Genomic DNA, 18224 nt, shown 5'->3' on the forward strand with positions numbered 1-18224 from the left:
AAAATGGGATTTCTTTTGCAGGACATATCGTACATGAGAAAATTCCTGCCTGAAAATTAAGTTTCGAGTTCTCATAAACCCAGATTTTTTGATTTTGTTCACAAAATCCAATCATAAATTTATAATAACCTACTATAAAGTTTTTTTACACTTTTAAACACTGATTCAGGTTTTTTAGGTTTTTTTTTTGTGTTGAAATAAATAAATAAATAAACAAACACCACATCCTTCCATACCAGAACCTCCACACAACAAGCACACTACATCCACACCATAACCACACACCATTTACACAACTGTCACAAAAAGTTCACATAAGATCCATCAAAGGTCATCAACTACACATAATCTTTATATTCACAGAATGATCAAATAAATTCACACACTGTCCACCCAATGTCGACACAACTTTTAAACAACTTTGAAGAAAACCTCCACACAATTTCCTCACAACTTTTACACAATCTCCATGTAACCATCACGCAACTTTCATTTAATCTCCATACAACCATCACACAATTTCCACACAAGTTTAACACAACTTCCATGCAACATTCCCACAACTTCTAGACAACCTCCATGCCATGATGCATAACCTACAAACAACCTTTACACAACTTTCACACAACCTCCATGAAACATTCGAACAACCTCCATACAAACTTCACACAACCTTCAAACAACTTCCACACAACATTTACACAATGCTCCTATTAAATTCACACAACTCGCACACCCCAAACAACCTTCACACAACATACGGTGCATCAGAACTTCCACTTCAGTGTGTAGGGAGCATGTGTCGAATTGGAACACACCCCGAATCTTTCCTGAATCAGCCCAGTCTCACCAAATTTAAACAGTTCAGGGGAATTTGACAAACCAGGAAGCCTGGAAAATAACTATCTTTAACGGTTTACAGTGTTTCCTGATTTCCCCTGCGGCCACGCATCCTGTGTAACGGTGTTGAAAATCAAATCTGTTTTTTTATGTTAATATTTTTATCATAATATTCTAGAAAGCATCAGTGGGTTCTTGAAGGGTTCCTGGGAGCTCAGAACCTAAAATCTGTAAAGTTTGTAACAAATTGCTTACAGAAAACAAATACACAAATAATTTTTCATTTGTTCCTATGTTTGCATCGACGAATACTCGTGACCGAGACACATTCCTGTATTATTAAAGGATTGGATGGACGGCTATTCAGAGGCAACCTCGAGGTACACACAGGGTGTGTGACCCTGCAGAAGCAACAGCTGGTCGAGTTGAGATGAGATGATGAAAGAAGGGGTTTGAGAGACAGACAGGAAGAAGAAGAGAGAGAGAGTGTGTGTGTGTATGATCTCATATTGCAGTCACACTGGTGAACTGTATTTCCGAATACAAGTTTAAAAAAAACAAAAGAAGAAGCTCCCTCTAGTGGATAAAATAATGTATCAGTAGTCAAAGAGGATGACTAAGAAAGAAAGACAAAGGGGATAGGAAGAAAGAGAAAGAAAGAAGGTTGATGAGAGAAAAAGAGAGAAGGAATGAGGCAGATCGCTGTTATCTAAATGCCTTCAAATACTAAACAGAGAGAGACAGAAAACCGCTTACAGATAAACAGAGGATGTGCGAGAGAGAGAGAGAAAGAATGAGAGAAAAAGAGAGAGAGAAGAAAGGGAGGCAGAGGAAGTGAGAGAAAGACAAAGAAATCAAGAGATAGAAAGAAATGTGGAAAGTGCGAAAAAAACACGGTGGCGGGGGGGAGTTTGTAATGCAAACTACATGATGGTAATTTCAAATGAAAAATGAACTGCATCGAAAACATATACACACACACACACACACACACACACACACACACACGCTCTGCATGTCTTCTCACCTATAGCCACATTGTGTGAACAGGAAATGCCGCAGAGCCACATCCTGTGTGAGCAGTGAGGTGAAGAACTTCTTTCTGACACTGGTGTACTTACAAAGTCCACACAACCCCTCTCCAAAAACCTCCGTACAACATTCGCACAACCTTTATACAACCTTCATGCCATGTTGACGCAAGCTTTATAATTCACAACCACAAGCTTGAATCACGAATTCCACATCACCTCAATACAACCCTCAAACATCCGCACTACCTCCGCAAAGCCTTCACACAAGCACAGGCATTATTCAAACAAATTCCACACAACCCTTAATACAAACACCATATAACTTTCACATGACCTTTATACAACCTTGACACAATGTCTACGGAGCCTCCAAACAATCTCCATCTAATCTCTACACAACTTCAACACAACCTTTTTACCACCTTCACACTTTGTGTACACAACCTCCATACAATCTTCAGAGAATTTTCTTACAACCTTCATACAACCTCCAGACAACCTTCATACAACCTCCAGACAACCTTCACACAATCTTCCTACTAAACATCTACTAAACACCTCCACAAATCCTTCATACAAATTCCACACTACCTCAACAACCTCCACACAACCCTCATATAAACCCCAAACAACCTCCACCTGACCTTTATACAATCTTTACGCAATGTCTACACAATCTCCACGCAACCTTCATACAACTCCTACACAACCTTCCTGTGAACTTTATACAACCTTCACACTTCGTCTATACAACCTAGACACAACGTTTACATACAGTAACCGCTACACAACCTTCGCACAACCTCCACACATTCTTTATAAAACGTTTACACAACATTTATACAACCTGGGCACAACGTTTACATACAGTAACCGCTACACAACCTTCGCACAACCTCCACACATTCTTTATAAAACGTTTACACAACATTTATACAACCTGGGCACAACTCTCACAAAACTTTTTTGCAAACAACAACAAAACCTTCACACAACCTTTATACAACCTCAACAAAACCATGACATAACCAAACAACATCCGAATAAAATTCAACCTCATTTAACGTTACAGATCAGATCACGGTTAAGATAAGTGTGTGTGTGTGTGTGTGTGTGTGCATGCGCACGTTCTGTCCGCATGTCCCCAGATCGGATTGCTGTATTTGGAATGCCTGCAAACAAATGCTAGTGAGGTCACGTTCTCATACACACTCCTTTTTATAGCCTGCTGGTGCATGGAAGCCAAACAAACTCTGCGTGTAATGGTGTGTGTGTGTGTGTGTGTGTGTGTGTGTGTATGTGTGACATTTACAGATCTGAGCTCCCTTTAAACCTTAGCATCAAAGCACAGATAAAAGCTGATCCTCAAAAAGATTACTTCACAGATTTTTAACTAAAACTCGTCCTTCTCTTTCGTTACTCTCCGGTGCTGTAAATAGGGAATAAAACACTCGAGGGGTGTGCTGTTAGAGGCAAATAATCAGTGATGGGGTGCTGTGATAGGTGTGAAAGGTTGTGTTGTTTACGCAGGACATACTATAGTAAAGGTCATCCGGGAAATAAATATGGGTAGGAAGGTGGGAAGGTGCTATGAAGAAATATAGCCGTAACAGACGAGTGTGTGCATGTGTGTCTGTGTGTATGTGTGTGTGTGTGTGTGTTTGGTTTTTAACGTGTCGCCACAGTAGCTGCCTTTTCTCCTCCCGTTTCACTTCCTGTTCCCTATTCTCGGTTCCTGATTCCCCAAAGTGACGTCTTTAACGATCGCTATGAAAGAGACATTATTGAAGGTTTTACTTTTGGAAGGAGTCTCCAGCGTCAGTGCTACAGTCAAAACTCGGAGTTCTGTAGCCGCCAGGAAAGGCGTGATTACCTGTTTGCGAAATGTACGACATGACGTCTCTTAATAAATAAAAATGTGTTATCGAAGGTAGATTGGTGTGATGTAAAAGTCATAAAACACTTGGGTTGGTGTGGTAATGGTAGCTCTCCAGCTTGTGACTATGCCCACTTTCCAGCGATATCAACTTCTAGCTATCAATACACCATGGTGACATTGCTATCTCGATTGTTCGTCCCTACATTAGTTACCACAGAAACAACATTGTTATATGCTCCTGAGATCGATCAGATCAGTGTGTGTGAGAGTGTGTACCTTGAGTTTGTCGTGGCAGTGGAAGACGTAGCAGGTAGCTCTGACCTCATCCCGAACCAGACAGGCAAAGTAGCTCGGCTCTCGGCTGTTGTGGATGAGTTTGGTGACGCGATGCGGCCGCTGCTGAAAGAGAACGGTGTGCCGAAGAGGGTCCCACGTGTCCCCGGCGCCCGCAATGGCCAACACACAGCGCACCCAGGAACACGAGATCCGCAGGACCACCGGACAGTCGCGCACCTGGAGGCCCGAAAGACAGGTTATTCCAGGTCATGGTAAGAATTTTGTCCCACCCACCCCTGCATACACCATTAGATTCTGTTTATGTCCTTAAACTGTTACTAGATTTCACAAACTGGACAGTCACACATTCCTCCTCACTCACCTCCAGAGACTGAGGTCCAGACATGGTCGTGCTGAAGCTCCTCTCTTTCAGCCGAGGCTTGCGTATCTCAGCAACCACCCATGGCAGCATAGCCATGGTAGTCTGCGGGTGGACTGCTAACGAGCCCGCCAGCGTCAGTCTGTACCGAATCTCCTCCTCCTCCTCCTCCTCCTCATCTTTACCTCTTGATCCTTCTGGGTGTGGCTGGGAAGACGGAGTGATGTTGCCTTGGGGTTTCACCTCGAAGCAGATGCCCTCCATGAGCTCCAAAGAAAAACAAAGAGGTACACACTAGTAGCCAAGTTAACAACTCTAGTTTGATAAAACTCCACCTTCTAGACAAGTCTGAAGAAAGCTAACACCTCGGACTGTGACAGAAAGTTCACTGCTCCAGAACGACTCAAAGTGCTTTATCTACTACTTAATTCCTTGAACAGGTCAGTTTATGATATGAACCTTCAGTTTCCTATGGATAAACAGCAATCGCTGTTCTGAGCAACTGGTCTAGGATGAACTGAATCCAGACTAAAGAGACACACAGGGAGTCATGCTATTTCTGGAGCAGCCCTCGTTCCCTCGGGGTCCCAAATGCCCTCTCGAACACGTCTACTCAAAACGACATCTGAGGTTTTTTTTTATTTATTTATAAGACCTTAAGGGACAGCAGGGGAATGTATGAGGAGGTAAAAAACTTATACTAAAATGCCTCAAACGTGGAAATATGGGAGCTGTTTACAATTAAACTATATATTGATTTAATAATGTAACAAACTATTTTGAGGATTTGTTTTTATAGCAAGAACCAACCGGTCTGTTTTCCTTCATGGGAAAGTTTTGTACGCTTCCTGGTTTCTTGGTAACATTGGTAACGAGCTGCATTTTGTCATTCGTAAGACTTGTAGATTGAAGACAAAGACTTAGGAAGACTTATGAAGACTTACTGAGTGAAGACTTATGAAGAATTAGTGATTGGACACAAACTTACAAAAACTTATGAAGACTGTGTGAATGGAGACTTATGAGGACTTTTGAAGACTTGGTGATTAAAGACTAAGACTTATGAAGACTTTTAAAGACTTACAAAGACTTTTCGATGGAAGACTAAGACTTATGAGGTCTTCGCAAGGCTTCGGGTTCAACATAGTCTTTGTCTTCAATCACCAAGTCTTTACAAAATCTTTGCAAGTCTTCGTCCTTAATCTACAAGTCTTTATACGTCCTTGTTTCTTAGTAACATTGGCTGCATCATAACATTCATATCGTTAATTATTTATCTGATCATGTGACCTTAAACAAGGTGATGGAGTTAGATTAGGATTAGGACTAAATCCTCAAGGAGATTGATCTGATGCTGAACACTTGTTTTTCAGAGACTAATTTTAGGTTCAGCAACACACACACACACACACACACATAAACCATGGCCTCTCCTTTTCTCTCTCTGTGTGTGTGTGTGTGTGTGTGTGTGAGCGGATGGAGTGGTTTTAAATGATGTCCATTCTAAATATGAACAAATTTATTTGTAGTGTGTGTTGTGTCCTAGTTGGCAGACCTCTCTCTCACTCTCTCTCACACACACACACACTGACCACACTGGTTTATATATAGTACGGAGTGCCATGCAATCAGAGTTTTACAGAAGACAGAAAGCATGACTTTTTTGCAAATATAACCACGGTTATCACAAATACACTTTTGATAATACAAAGGTGTGTGTGTGTGTGTGTTTGTTCGATCATAACATTGCTTAAGATTGTTAAACAGTTGAACAGTGCAATAAGCAATGCATAAGGAAATGCACAGGGACATCAAAGACACAGTGAGAGTCATTGGACACAACTTTAATAAGTTTGTATTTTTGCATCTGCATGTCTCCCTATGCATGAACAATATTAATAATATAAATAATAATAATAATTACACATAATTACACACACATATAAGTCTGTACCTTGACGTGCAGAGGCTCCGCCCACTCCTCGATCGGATTCCTTACAATCAGATTCCGTTACTCTGAGTGTGCACTCCCATTAGATTAGTCTTTATCTCACTTCAGTGCGCTCCACATGTGAAAGAGTGCGCGCGCGTGTGTGTGTGTGTGTGTGTGTGAGATCCCGGCTCGTGTGACGTCATCGTCAGGGAGCACAGCGCCGGCAGGGAAGTGCGTGCGCGCGCTCCTCTCCCCTCTCCTCCGCGGACACTACTACACTTCCAGGGTGCGCGAGCGGCGCTGTCAGTCCGGCGTTTCAGTCCGTCTCGCGGGTGCGCTGTTGCACCGCGCATGCGCGTTATGGGGTGGAGGGCGGGGCTGGTTGTTAGGTTACTGTGCACGCGGGAAACGAAAAAAAAAAAAACCAATATGGCTGAGGAGCGGGGGGGGGGGGGGGGGAGGGGCTTACACAAATAAATAAATAAATAAATGAATAAACAGAAAGTAAACTAATGAATGCTGCAGTAAAAGTGAATGTTATTTACAGTTTACAGATATATCTCACATTATAATATAATATTTTTAAAAATCTATATAAAGATAGATTATAAACAAATTTTAAATGTTCTACAAAAACCTGCTGAGGTACAAACACTACATCTACATAGAGGTACTTGCTGAGGTCAAAGATTGTTAATGATGGACAGATACATAGACAATGGATGGACAGACAGACAGATAGACAGATGCATGAATGGATGGATGGAAAGATAGCGATAATGATGCTTAGATAGGGAGGTAGAAGAGCTGAAGATGTTGAGGTTCTCCTTAGGAGTGACAAGGATGGATAGGATCAAGAATGAGTTTATCAGAGGGACAACCCATGTTAGATGTTCTGTAGATAAAAGTCAGAGAGGCCAGATTGAGGAGGTTTGGACATGTTCAGAGGAGAGATGGTGAATATATTAGTAGAAGGATGATGAGGTTGGAATTGCCAGACAGGAGGTCTAGAGGAAGACCAAAGAGGAGATTTATGGATGTAGTGAGAGAGGACATGAAGTAAGTTGGTGTAAGAGAAGAGGATGCAGAGGATAGGGTTAGATAGAGGCAGATGATTCGCTGTGGCGACCCCTGAAAGGGAGAAGATAGATAGAATATTGGATAGATAGATAGACAGACATCTAGATAAAGAGATAATGGATGCATAGATGGATGGATGGACAGAGACAGACAGATAGATAGGATATACAAATGAATACATAGATAGAGACTAACAGAAAAATAAATAGGTAGACTAATGGATAGAAATACAGACAGACAGGAAGACAAATAAAAGGACAGAAATAGGAATAGATAGACAGACATGCAGAGAAAAAGAAAGATCACTTAATTAAACACAGAGACATTATGTGCAGTATTATTGAACTAATTCAGTAGATATATAGTTGCATTATTGCTATTGCTGACGCCCCCTAGTGTCCAGGGTGTAAATAAAGCGGAGTAAACAGCGCTGTAAGGGTTTACTCAAAGCTAACTTCAGGCAAACATGAATTAACTGTAAAGAATAAATAAATAAATAAATAAATAAATAATATACACACACACATGATATATATATATATATATATATATATATATATATATAAAAGAAACCGAATACCTACGTTTTCCTTCTTATTTGAACATGAAGATGTTTCTCAGTGCTACAGTAGGTTAGACGTGTACGTGTGGATGTGTTTGCTATAGAAGGCAGAAGTCATTGCCTGTTAAAATTTTTTACATCTGTAAAAGTATTTCACACACTCAGGGTTTATGATTTTAGGTGCTTTATTGCGAAACACACAGCAATGATGTGATAGATGGGATTTATAAAACCAGAAACAGTTTAGATCCTTAAATACTGGAGTAGAATAATGTTAAACATGTTATGGAATTTCTGCTTCATGTGTAAGGAATGTTAGTGATCATTGAAAAAAAAAAAAAAAAAAGGTACACATAGTAGTTAATAAATCAGCAAACAATTAAACATTTTAAATCCGGCAGAAATAAGATTATTAAATAATTAAAGTAAAAAGTCAGAATGTTTGCGTTGTTAGATAAAAACTTTTCGTTACAGCACCGTAATTTCCTCCGACTGATCGGATTCGAGAGTTCCACAGTGTCATGGATATTTTGGTTAAGTTATAAAATTGTTGACGGAAATGTGTATTGATCCTGTATTTACGATGTGATCAGTGTTTGAAGCTGGCACTATTACGCTAACATTGCTATGCTTTGCAGATCCAGTGCTAAACTAAAAGAAGTGAAGGATCGCAGCTCCAGATCCTCTGAACTAAAGGTGCAGCCTGCGACAGAAAACGTTTTACGTGTGTGCGTACAAAGCGCGGAAACGTCTCGGACCAAAAACCAGGATCGTCTGAGGAAGCGGCAGATCTTTTCAGAAGCGCTATCGCTAGCTGAGTGCTTAATCTGACTCCGATTTGGCGATCAGGTTGTTTTTCTTGGGCTGGAAGAAATTCTCGACGATGGCGTCCACCAGGCTGTGGAGCTCGCCGGTCAGCTGAGTGACATCGCTGAAGAAAAAACAAACAAACAAAAAGATCAAAATAAATGAAAGCCCATAAAGTCATTTAAAAAACCTGCATTGACCTAAAACGCACACGTGAGACCCCTAGTGGTGAAACTGGGATTAGTTTTTTCCCCCCTGACCTGTTCCCTGGAGCAGCACACAGCTCGGTGTAGTATTTGATCTTAGGCTCGGTCCCGCTCGTCCTCATGGTGGCCACGCCTCCGTTAGCGAAGCTAAAGGTGATCATCTGGCTGCTCTTACTGGTAGGAAGGATCTGACAGAGGAACACATCTAGTCAGACACACGTGCTCTGTGTGACACCACGTCACAATAACCGCAGTGTTATGTTTGTGAATCTCACGGCTTTCAGGTCAGGCCGGTTGCTGTCGTAGCCCGTGGTGAGGTCCCGGACGGCGGTGATGCCGAAGCCCTGGCACTCTTTGGGGTACGTGTTCTGGCCGTCGTAGTTCCTCAGACGCTCGAACAGCTGCCTGATGGTGTTCTGGTCGTGGCAGATGAAGTAGGAGTTCTTGGTGAGGTGGTAGCCGTACCTGCAGACGCAGACACAAGCGTATAAAACGACCTGAAGACCCACATTCTACTGAGGACCGATGTGTACAGACTGAGATTAGTTACAACCTCCACACCAGAATGTGCACCTAGAGAGGTGGAAGAACCTGATAGAATGATTCTATACAATTTTTCTGATTCTTTTTTATTCTTCTGAATTATTTTAATCTTTCTGATTCTTTCTGATGTCTGTTATTCTTTTTCGATTCTTCTCGATCTGATTCTTTTCAGTCTTTCTCAGGTTTTCTGTATTTTCAGGATTCCCCTAAATGTTGTTGGTTCTTACATTTTCCTGATTGTTCTGAACATTCAGAATCCTTAAATAAATCAGTATAATTTTAATTCTTCTTGAATCTTTTTTTGTTTTCTTTTTAAATCGTTCTGAAACTTCCAGATTTTTCTGAATCTTAGACTATTTCTGGTCTTTTAATTCTTTAGATTAAAAAATATATATAATATAATATAATATAATTTGAATCTTTTAAATCCTTTTTTTAACTTCTAAAACTTGAATAATTTGAATCTTTTTGATCTAACCGAATCTAAACCTTTGATTTTGATTCTTGTGAATCTTTCTGATCTTACCTGATCCATAATATATTTAAATATAAAATATTCCGCGTCCTTTATGTTCTGTATGACTCACTCGTCGTAAATGGCTTTAAGCTGCTGTGAGACGGAGGTGTTTTTGGAGGTCAGGTACGAGATCATCTCTCCGGCGATGGCCGCCGCGCTCACGCCGTCCTTATCCAGGACCGCAGGGCTGCACATGTACCCTGAATAAACAAAGTGTTAGTGTGTTACAGCAAGTGTTCACAAAAGCCCACAACCCCAAACACCAGCATCTGTGCAGTGAAGAGCTGCGGCGCTAACGTCAGGAGTCAAAGCTTAGAGCGGCTGTGTTTACGCCTTCAGCTTCAACAACACTTTCTTGCTGCGTTATGTGATCCAATCTGATCACAATGATCTTACTAGCTGGTTATTAGGCTAAACTAGTTGCTGTTTGGCTAGGGTGTTTCGTAACAAGTCGCTATGCTAACCCAGTTGGTTGCTAGGGTGTTACTTAATGGTTGCTATGCTCTACTCGTTTGTTGCTAGGATGTTACTTAGTGGTTGCTAGGACTTAAGAAACACCCTTGTATCCTATCGCTCTGCTAACCCAGTTGGTTGCTAGGGTGTTTATTAGTGGTTGCTAGGGTACAAAGGTGTTTCTTAATGCTAGGTAGCCCATTTGGTTGCTAGGGTGTTTCTTAATGGTTGCTAACCCAGTTGGTTGCTAGGGTGTCTCTTAATAGTCGCTATGTTTACCTAGTTGGTTGCTAAGGTAGCCTGTTTGGTTGCTAGGGTGTTTCTTAATGGTTGCTTAGGTAGCCCAGTTGGTTGCTAGCGTGTTTCTTAACGGTTGCTAAGGTAGCCCAGTTGGTTGCTAAGGTGTTTCTTAATGGCTGCAAGGATGCAAACAAGTGGTCGCTATGCTAACCCAGTTGGTTGCTAGGGTGTTACTCAATGGTTGCTATGCTATCCCTGTGGTATTCTATTATTTTCCACTGATGCTGCTAGGTCTTAGCGTCTATGCTAACTGACGGTTGTTATAGCGTAGCTATGAGAGTCTTTATGAAAGGTTTAACTTCGTCCCCAGCCGGAGGTAGTCGGTTGCTAAGGAAATGCAGCTGGTTGTTAGGGTGCTGGGGAGCACCCTTTGGAGGAGCAAGGGGCACCTTTGGGTTCTGCCTTCACGTTTCAAGTGTTTTTAGACCCTGATCCTACACAGACTTTAATAAACCGCGTGTCGGTGTAAAGCATTAGGCCGCCGTACCGATGGCCTCCTCGAAGGCAAACAGGACGGTCTTCCCCTGATCCAGCAACTGCTTCGCTCGGTTCCCCATCCACTTAAAACCGGTCAGAGTCTCCTACAGAGAGATGGAGAGACATGTGATCAGAACATCTCGATCAGATCAGATGAAACAGGCCACAGAGTGAACGCTCAGGTCACCTCGAAGTGGAAGCCCTCTTTCAGAGCGATGGCTCGGAGGATCTTGGAGGAGACGGTGCTGGCCAGCATGTACACGTCCTTCACTGAGGACGTCTTGTCCTGCTTCTCCTTCCAGCACCGGAATATCCACCAGCCGAGCAGTGCTCCGAGCTCGTTCCCTGTGAACACCCTCCACTCGCCACTGTGGAGAAAAAACAAGGGCTGTAACACTATGCGACAGGCGCGAAAGAAGACTCTTTCACAAACACACACACACACACACACCTCAGCTGTTTCTCAGCCATGGCCAGTCGGTCCGCATCTGGATCGTTAGCCAGAACCACGGTGGCTCCCTCTCGGTCTGCCAGTGCAAAAGACAGGGTCTACACACACACACACACACACAGTCATGTAACTACAAAGAGCAAGCATTGTTTATGAAGAAGGTTTTTGCGCTCGTGTTCATCAGTGTGTACCAGCACTCCGGCTCCTTCCTCAGGATTAGGGTACACCACAGTCGGGAACTCTGGGTCGGGTTCTTTCTGCTCCTCGACCGCGTACGGCGCTGGAAGGTCGAACGCTTTAAAAGCGGCCTGGACGAAGTCGTGTCCCACGCCGTGCACGGAGGTGTGTACGATCTTCACCTTCGAACCCTTGTTCAGCTCTCTGTGTGTGTAAAAAAAAAACACTTAGGTGTGTAAATAAAGACCACTTATTTCTTTTCACACCTGCGTGCGTGTACCTGTGGAAGCAGTGCTGCTGAATAGCCTGCAGGTATCCCTGGTGGATATCCTGATACGGGTCTTTGAGCAGAGCGCTCCGGGCGGCGGCGTCCATATCCCACGACTCTGCCCACGGCTCCAGGTTCTCCTCTATAGCCGAGGAGATCTCTTTGTCGTGAGGGGAGACGATCTGAGCGCCATTCTCCCAGTACACCTAACAGTGGACAGCAGCACGTGAATCGGATTTCCAGTTAAACTTCGGTTATGACGTGACTCTACTAGACGCCTGGACGCACCTTGTAACCGTTGTCCTGTTTAGGGTTGTGCGATGCCGTCACCATGATCCCAGCGCAGAGACCCAGTCGGGAAACAGTGAACGGCTGAGGAGAAAGATGAGCATATCTGAGATCCTGAACTACTTTCATTTTAATAATAAAAAACTAAAACGTCCCTAGAATACGCACCACGTATGGCGTGGGAGTGAAGACGGAGAAAAGGTGAACAGGAACTCCCCGGCTGACGAACACGGCGGCAGCCAGAGAGGCAAAGCGCTTGCTGCTGGAGGCGCTGGGAGTGTGCTGGCGCGCGTCGAACCCGATCACCACGCCGCGCTGCTTCAGATCCTCGAAAATCCGCTCCAGATAGCGGCAGAACCCCTACGGAGGGAAAAAAAAAAAATCTTAGAGCGCTCTTTCTATAGCGCTTCCCTGAACACGCGCTTGATTGTGTTTGGTCTCACCTGCGTGGTCTGGATGATGGTGACGTCGTTCATACGCGACACGCCCGGCCCCATGGCCGCTCTCAGACCCGCCGTCCCGAACTCCATGCGGGCGCCGAAACATTTGCGCAGCTCGTCCAGGTTTCCCGTTTTCACCAACTCTCGCACGCACGCCGCCGTCTTCTTGTTCTGTTAAGCGCAAAGTCGGAGAAATTATGAACGGAAGAAGAAGATACAGAGAAGGCAGTTTTTGAAATAAAGTTTTTATTTATTATGGGGAAAAAAGGCTGTCGAAACCTGCCTGGCCCTTTGTGAAAAAGTAATTGCCCGGCGGCAATTTGGCGGCAAACATCTGCAATCAAGCATTTGTGATAACTGGGAATGAGACTTTCACATCACGGTGGAGGAATTTTGGCCCACTCTTCTTTGCGGAGTTGTTTTAATTTGGGCACACTGGAGAGTTTTTGAGCATAAACAGCCTGTTTAAGGTCATCCTAATCAGATTTAAGTCTGACTAAGCCGCTCCAAAACCTTAACTTTATTTATTTTTAAACCATTCAAGGGTGCTACATAATCTGTTGAGGTTGAGGTCACAAACTGATGCCCGGACATTCTCCTTCGGGATTTCTGGTAGAGCACAGAATTCATGGTTCCATCTATTATGGCAAGTCATCCATGTTTTGAAGCTGCAAAGCCCCAGACCACCGCACCACCACCACTATGTCTGACTGTTAGTGTGATGTTCTTTTTTATGAAACTTCCCAAAAAGTTCAACTTTTGTCTTATCAGTCCACAGAATATTTGCCCAAAATTCTTGGCGATAATCAAGATTTTAACAAGTTCTATTTTTTGATTTAACAATCCTGGATGTGGCAAGTGAAATTTAACTCAAAAAATGTGGCTAATTAGAGTTGATTGAGGATTTAGCCAGGATGAGTGGGTGTAATATTAAAATTTGTTTAATGATCTCAATCATTTAAGTGAGGCAAATATGCCCAAAAAAGAAATGTAAAGTCAAAACCCTTTTTACAGCACTGTATATACATCTCCTGTGAAGGACATGTGAGTTTCTGTCATGTGACTCATGAACACTCGCCTGGACGACGTTAACTCAATTTAATCCTAAATTGTCGAAATCCCCCTGCACATCAGTTTCAATTTAGTTTCTGAATAAGTTTCACGTGTCACCTCGAGTGGCTTGACTTGAGGCTACAGCATGAACGAGGCGTTCTGTTACAGAACCTCTTGTGCAGAGCTGAAGTAGTGATTTGGTCCTCAGGATTCACTTCAAAACCGTTTTAAGGAAAGACGACGGGAATGAAAGAGGAACAACAGATAATAACTGATACGAGGTGTGTCGGCTAAACACTCACTCGGGCGGCTCAGTCAGGCTGATGAGATAGAAATATTTTGTCCTGGTTGTCACAATGTTATCTAAACAACTTCAAGATCTTTAGACACTCTTAAGCCGCTATTCAAGGATGGTTTCTGCGGTATCTCCTGAAGGCAACAGCTTATTTTAATAATAATAATAATAATTTCCATGTTAAAAAGTCCCACACAGGTCATATTTGAAAATGAGTCCTCGTGCTCCCAGAGCCGCTCATACACACTCCTGGAGTATGGCTGTGCCATCAAGTGAATTAGAAAAACTCTGTAGAGGTGATAACCAGGTTATTCAGTAGACTTGGAGTTTCGTGCGATGTTCTGAAGGGTCTCTCGGTGGTGAAGATGTTCCTTAATTTTGGACAGACATCTTTTTTAGGATTTGGTCCTTGGTCCTAAATGTTGTACATTTTCCAGCTTAAAGTTTTTATATTATTTTATGTTACTTTATTGAAATATCCCCCTTTTAATTGAATTCTTTTATCACAAAAATATCCTTCTCTTTAGGTTACAGACAATCAATGGACTTTATTAGGAAAAATCTTACATGCCTTTTTCTTTTCAATTTTTTTTTCCAATAAAGACAAAATTCCAGATACTGTAAAGTTTTTGGCCTCCCGATCTAGTTTTTCTTTGTATTTCCAACATATAAAGATATTAACGTTTTGAAGGTACTTCCTGAATGTGGAGATCTCATTGCTGTAATTAAACATAAAGTCTATAAAATGCATGGAGTCAGATTTAGTCAAAAAAATCCTGTGGAAAGTTCAGCAAGTTGTGTTGTTGTTAAACGAGTAAATAATTACCTGACACACCTAGTATTGATCACATTGTTCTCGTTGTCTTACCCGAAAATGAAAATGGTTTTGAAGTACAGCCCTAAAGGTAAGATTTATTTATTTTTTTAAAGTTTTTGTAACAGGCCACCAGATGGCCGCACACAGTCACAGGGAGCACCGGCCTTCATAAGTCAGCGTGCCAAAAGACATCGTCCTGTGACATCATCGTGAGTCAAAACGTCTGCTACTTCTTCATGGGCAGCCAGTTAGAACAAAGAGTGAAGGTAAAATAAAACTGGGCAAATCGGTCACAGAGACGTTTCGGCAAGTTTATGGCGATGCAGCAACGAGTCGTTCGAGATGTTTTAAATGGCAAAGGCGGAAAAACATCACTGGAAGACGACGAGAGATCAGGAAGACCCTCAGTGAGCTCAACCCCTTTAGACAACTTGTGCATGATGATCTTCAGAGAACAACCCAGAACACGGCTGCAGTTGTTTGTGTGTCAGATGGAACAGTCCTCAGACTCCTCACGATGCGCCACCCTTCATGTCGAGGATCATTAAATGGTCTTTTTCAACATGGCGAACTCTAATGTCAGGTTGTAAGGGAAGTCTGAGGAAGGAGGAGGTACGGCGGAAAAACTCAAAGCTTTTCGATACCCTCCCTGTATAACACTGACTAGATGCACAAGTTTGAATCGATTCGTTGAAAAGAATCAGTTTGAGAAAATGATTTGAACACATGTTTATTCAAAGACTATTAGTTTAGTCACAGGTATTAAATTATTCTTAACATTCTCACACTATTTCGACAATTTAAAAAAAGTATTTATGTTGCTATGGGTAACTTTTAATCCTTTGACATTTTAGGATCAGACTTTATTAGAAAGATGTTTGTGTGTGTGTGTCGTGTGTGTGTGTGTGGGACAGATGAGTAAGTTGCACTGAGCTGTCAGTTTGAATCCTGAACACATCCACAAGAGCACTAAATGAATGTCTGAATGTAGAACAGGTCAGACACACACACACACACACACACACATATACACACATACATATACACACATATACACACACACACATATACACACACACACACACATATACACACACACACACACATATACACACATACATATACACACATATACACACACACACATATACACACACACACACACATATACACACACACACACATATACACACACACACACACACACACACACACACACACACATACATACACACACACACACACATACACACACACATACATACACACACATACACACACACACACACACACACACACATATACAAACACACACACACACACACACATAAAACATATATATATATATATACACACCTCTTTCTAATGAAATCTGATCCTACACTGTGTAAACGCTCTGTTGTCCACACTACCTAGCAGACCTACACAGTGGACACTGAGCGGTTTGAGACGCTCCCCCTCACTTCCTGTAGTTAGCGCGCGCTCTCGGTCTCGCCATCATGGAGGCAGGTATATACAGTACACTCATTACACATAATTATTAATATCATCATCATCATATAAAACACCACTTTACTCACCTTGTCAAACTCTAACCACTGTTTAACCGCGCTGTCCAGAGCCACGTCCCCGGTACTGTCCACTCCGTCCTCCGACATGGTGTGTATTTTATTTGTATTTTAATTGAAATCAGTTAGTTTAATCCGATTCAACACACACACACATGGACCGCTCTGCGCTAATCTACAGCACTGTGACGGAAGGGGCGGGACCAAATACAGAGGGACCCGTTGAGAAGAGTGTCGCTTCCGCGTGTGTGACGTCACCGATGATGTCACCAGAGGGCGTGCCCAGACGTGCGGAGTAGCACGGTAGCGTGGTCCACAGCTAGTATTTCTAAAGTGTTTAATGTTATATTACATATAAATATGGTGCTGATTTTATTTCTTTGTTTAATGTTTAATGTATATATAATTTATATTTAAATAACATATATTTATATATTTATTTCTTTTTGTTGCATGTGTGTGTGCTTTTTTGTGTGTGTCTATGTGTGTGTGCATATATATCATCCAAAACACAGCACTGGTGCTGATTTAATTTTTTTGTTTAATGTTATACATATAATACAGAAAATGTACATCACCTCTACTGTACACTTCTACTGATTGCCACACGGCTACACTTTACTCACATTAAAATTATAATTAATATTTTGCTTTTATCCAATAATAATTGTTTTTAAACAGTAAAATCCAATAATAAACTATGGAAGAAACGTACGTGCTTATCCGAAGTAAAAAAAAATAATAAAAAAATTCAAATATTCACAGTACGATATGCAGTGAAATGCTTGTACGACCTCCGGTGACCTTAAAAAGGAAATAAAACTATATATAAGGAATAAATATTAATAAAAAGAAATGAAATACAAAAGACAATAAATGTAACTAGTAAAATAAACAAACTGTACAAATAAGGGCACAATAAAAATATTACAAAATATAGAAATATAGGAATATAGGGGGGAAATATATATATATAAAGATTACAAAATGTTTCAAAGTGGCAAAGTGTCATGTGCAATGGCAGATATATAAACATGTATTGTATAAAGTAACTTATGAAAGTAACATGTGCAATGGTTTCAGATATATAAATATGTATTGCATGAATGTGTCCATGATTGTCCTGTCAATGTTTGAAAGACATTACTCCTGTGTGGTGGTGTGATTGAGAGACCTTATCGCCTGCGGGAAGAAGCTCCTCCTCAGTCTCACTGTGTTGGCCTTCAGGGAGCGGAATCGCTTCCCAGACAGCAACAGAGAGAACAGTCCATTGTTGGCTAACCAAGTAGCTAACCGACTTAAACATTTGCTCGCTTAGAAACACATCAGTGTGCTCCCACTGTATCAAATAGCTAAGTGTAAGTTTAGTTTTTTTTTTTTTTTTTTTATGAAATCACTTGAGTTTTCTGAAAATTATATCTCATAGCAGTGCAGATAATTATTAAATAATATGAGATAATTATGAAAATGCTTGTGCGATGTAACTTACAGTATTTTAATGAAAAAAAAGTTAGGTATTGTTTGGAGATTTGTTTTACAAGTTCAGTTAAGGTAATGTTATTTTTGGTTATTTAACCTTTT

General features: G+C 41.6%; 2 protein-coding genes across 4 annotated transcripts in view; both read right to left on the minus strand.

Moving 5' to 3' along the window:
- Positions 1-6634, minus strand: part of tbc1d1 (TBC1 (tre-2/USP6, BUB2, cdc16) domain family, member 1) — a 46503-nt gene extending 39869 nt beyond the window's left edge. The window contains exons 1-3 of one of the 3 annotated variants that reach the window (XM_053479893.1): positions 6363-6634; positions 4412-4675; positions 4030-4266 (exon numbers count right to left, since the gene is read on the minus strand). In XM_053479893.1, the coding sequence (XP_053335868.1) occupies positions 4030-4266; positions 4412-4672 (498 nt within the window). In that variant the 5' untranslated portion in view covers positions 4673-4675; positions 6363-6634. The remainder of the gene's footprint in view (positions 1-4029; positions 4267-4411; positions 4676-6362) is intronic. The other 2 variants (XM_053479894.1, XM_053479895.1) reach the window with 2 other exon arrangements.
- A 1516-nt stretch (positions 6635-8150) lies between these two features.
- On the minus strand, positions 8151-16837 carry pgm2 (phosphoglucomutase 2). Its single transcript, XM_053479412.1, has 13 exons — positions 16656-16837; positions 12914-13081; positions 12639-12830; positions 12471-12554; positions 12195-12388; positions 11929-12118; positions 11738-11835; positions 11474-11654; positions 11297-11390; positions 10127-10256; positions 9272-9461; positions 9051-9184; positions 8151-8914 (listed from the first exon to the last, which is right to left on the minus strand). Exons 1-13 carry the CDS (start codon positions 16731-16733, stop codon positions 8806-8808), a joined length of 1842 nt encoding a protein of 613 aa, XP_053335387.1. The 5' UTR covers positions 16734-16837; the 3' UTR covers positions 8151-8805.
- Positions 16838-18224: the final 1387 nt, after the last annotated feature.

This window comes from Clarias gariepinus, chromosome 20, assembly GCF_024256425.1.
Source record: "Clarias gariepinus isolate MV-2021 ecotype Netherlands chromosome 20, CGAR_prim_01v2, whole genome shotgun sequence".
Classification (NCBI taxonomy): Eukaryota; Metazoa; Chordata; class Actinopteri; order Siluriformes; family Clariidae; genus Clarias; species Clarias gariepinus.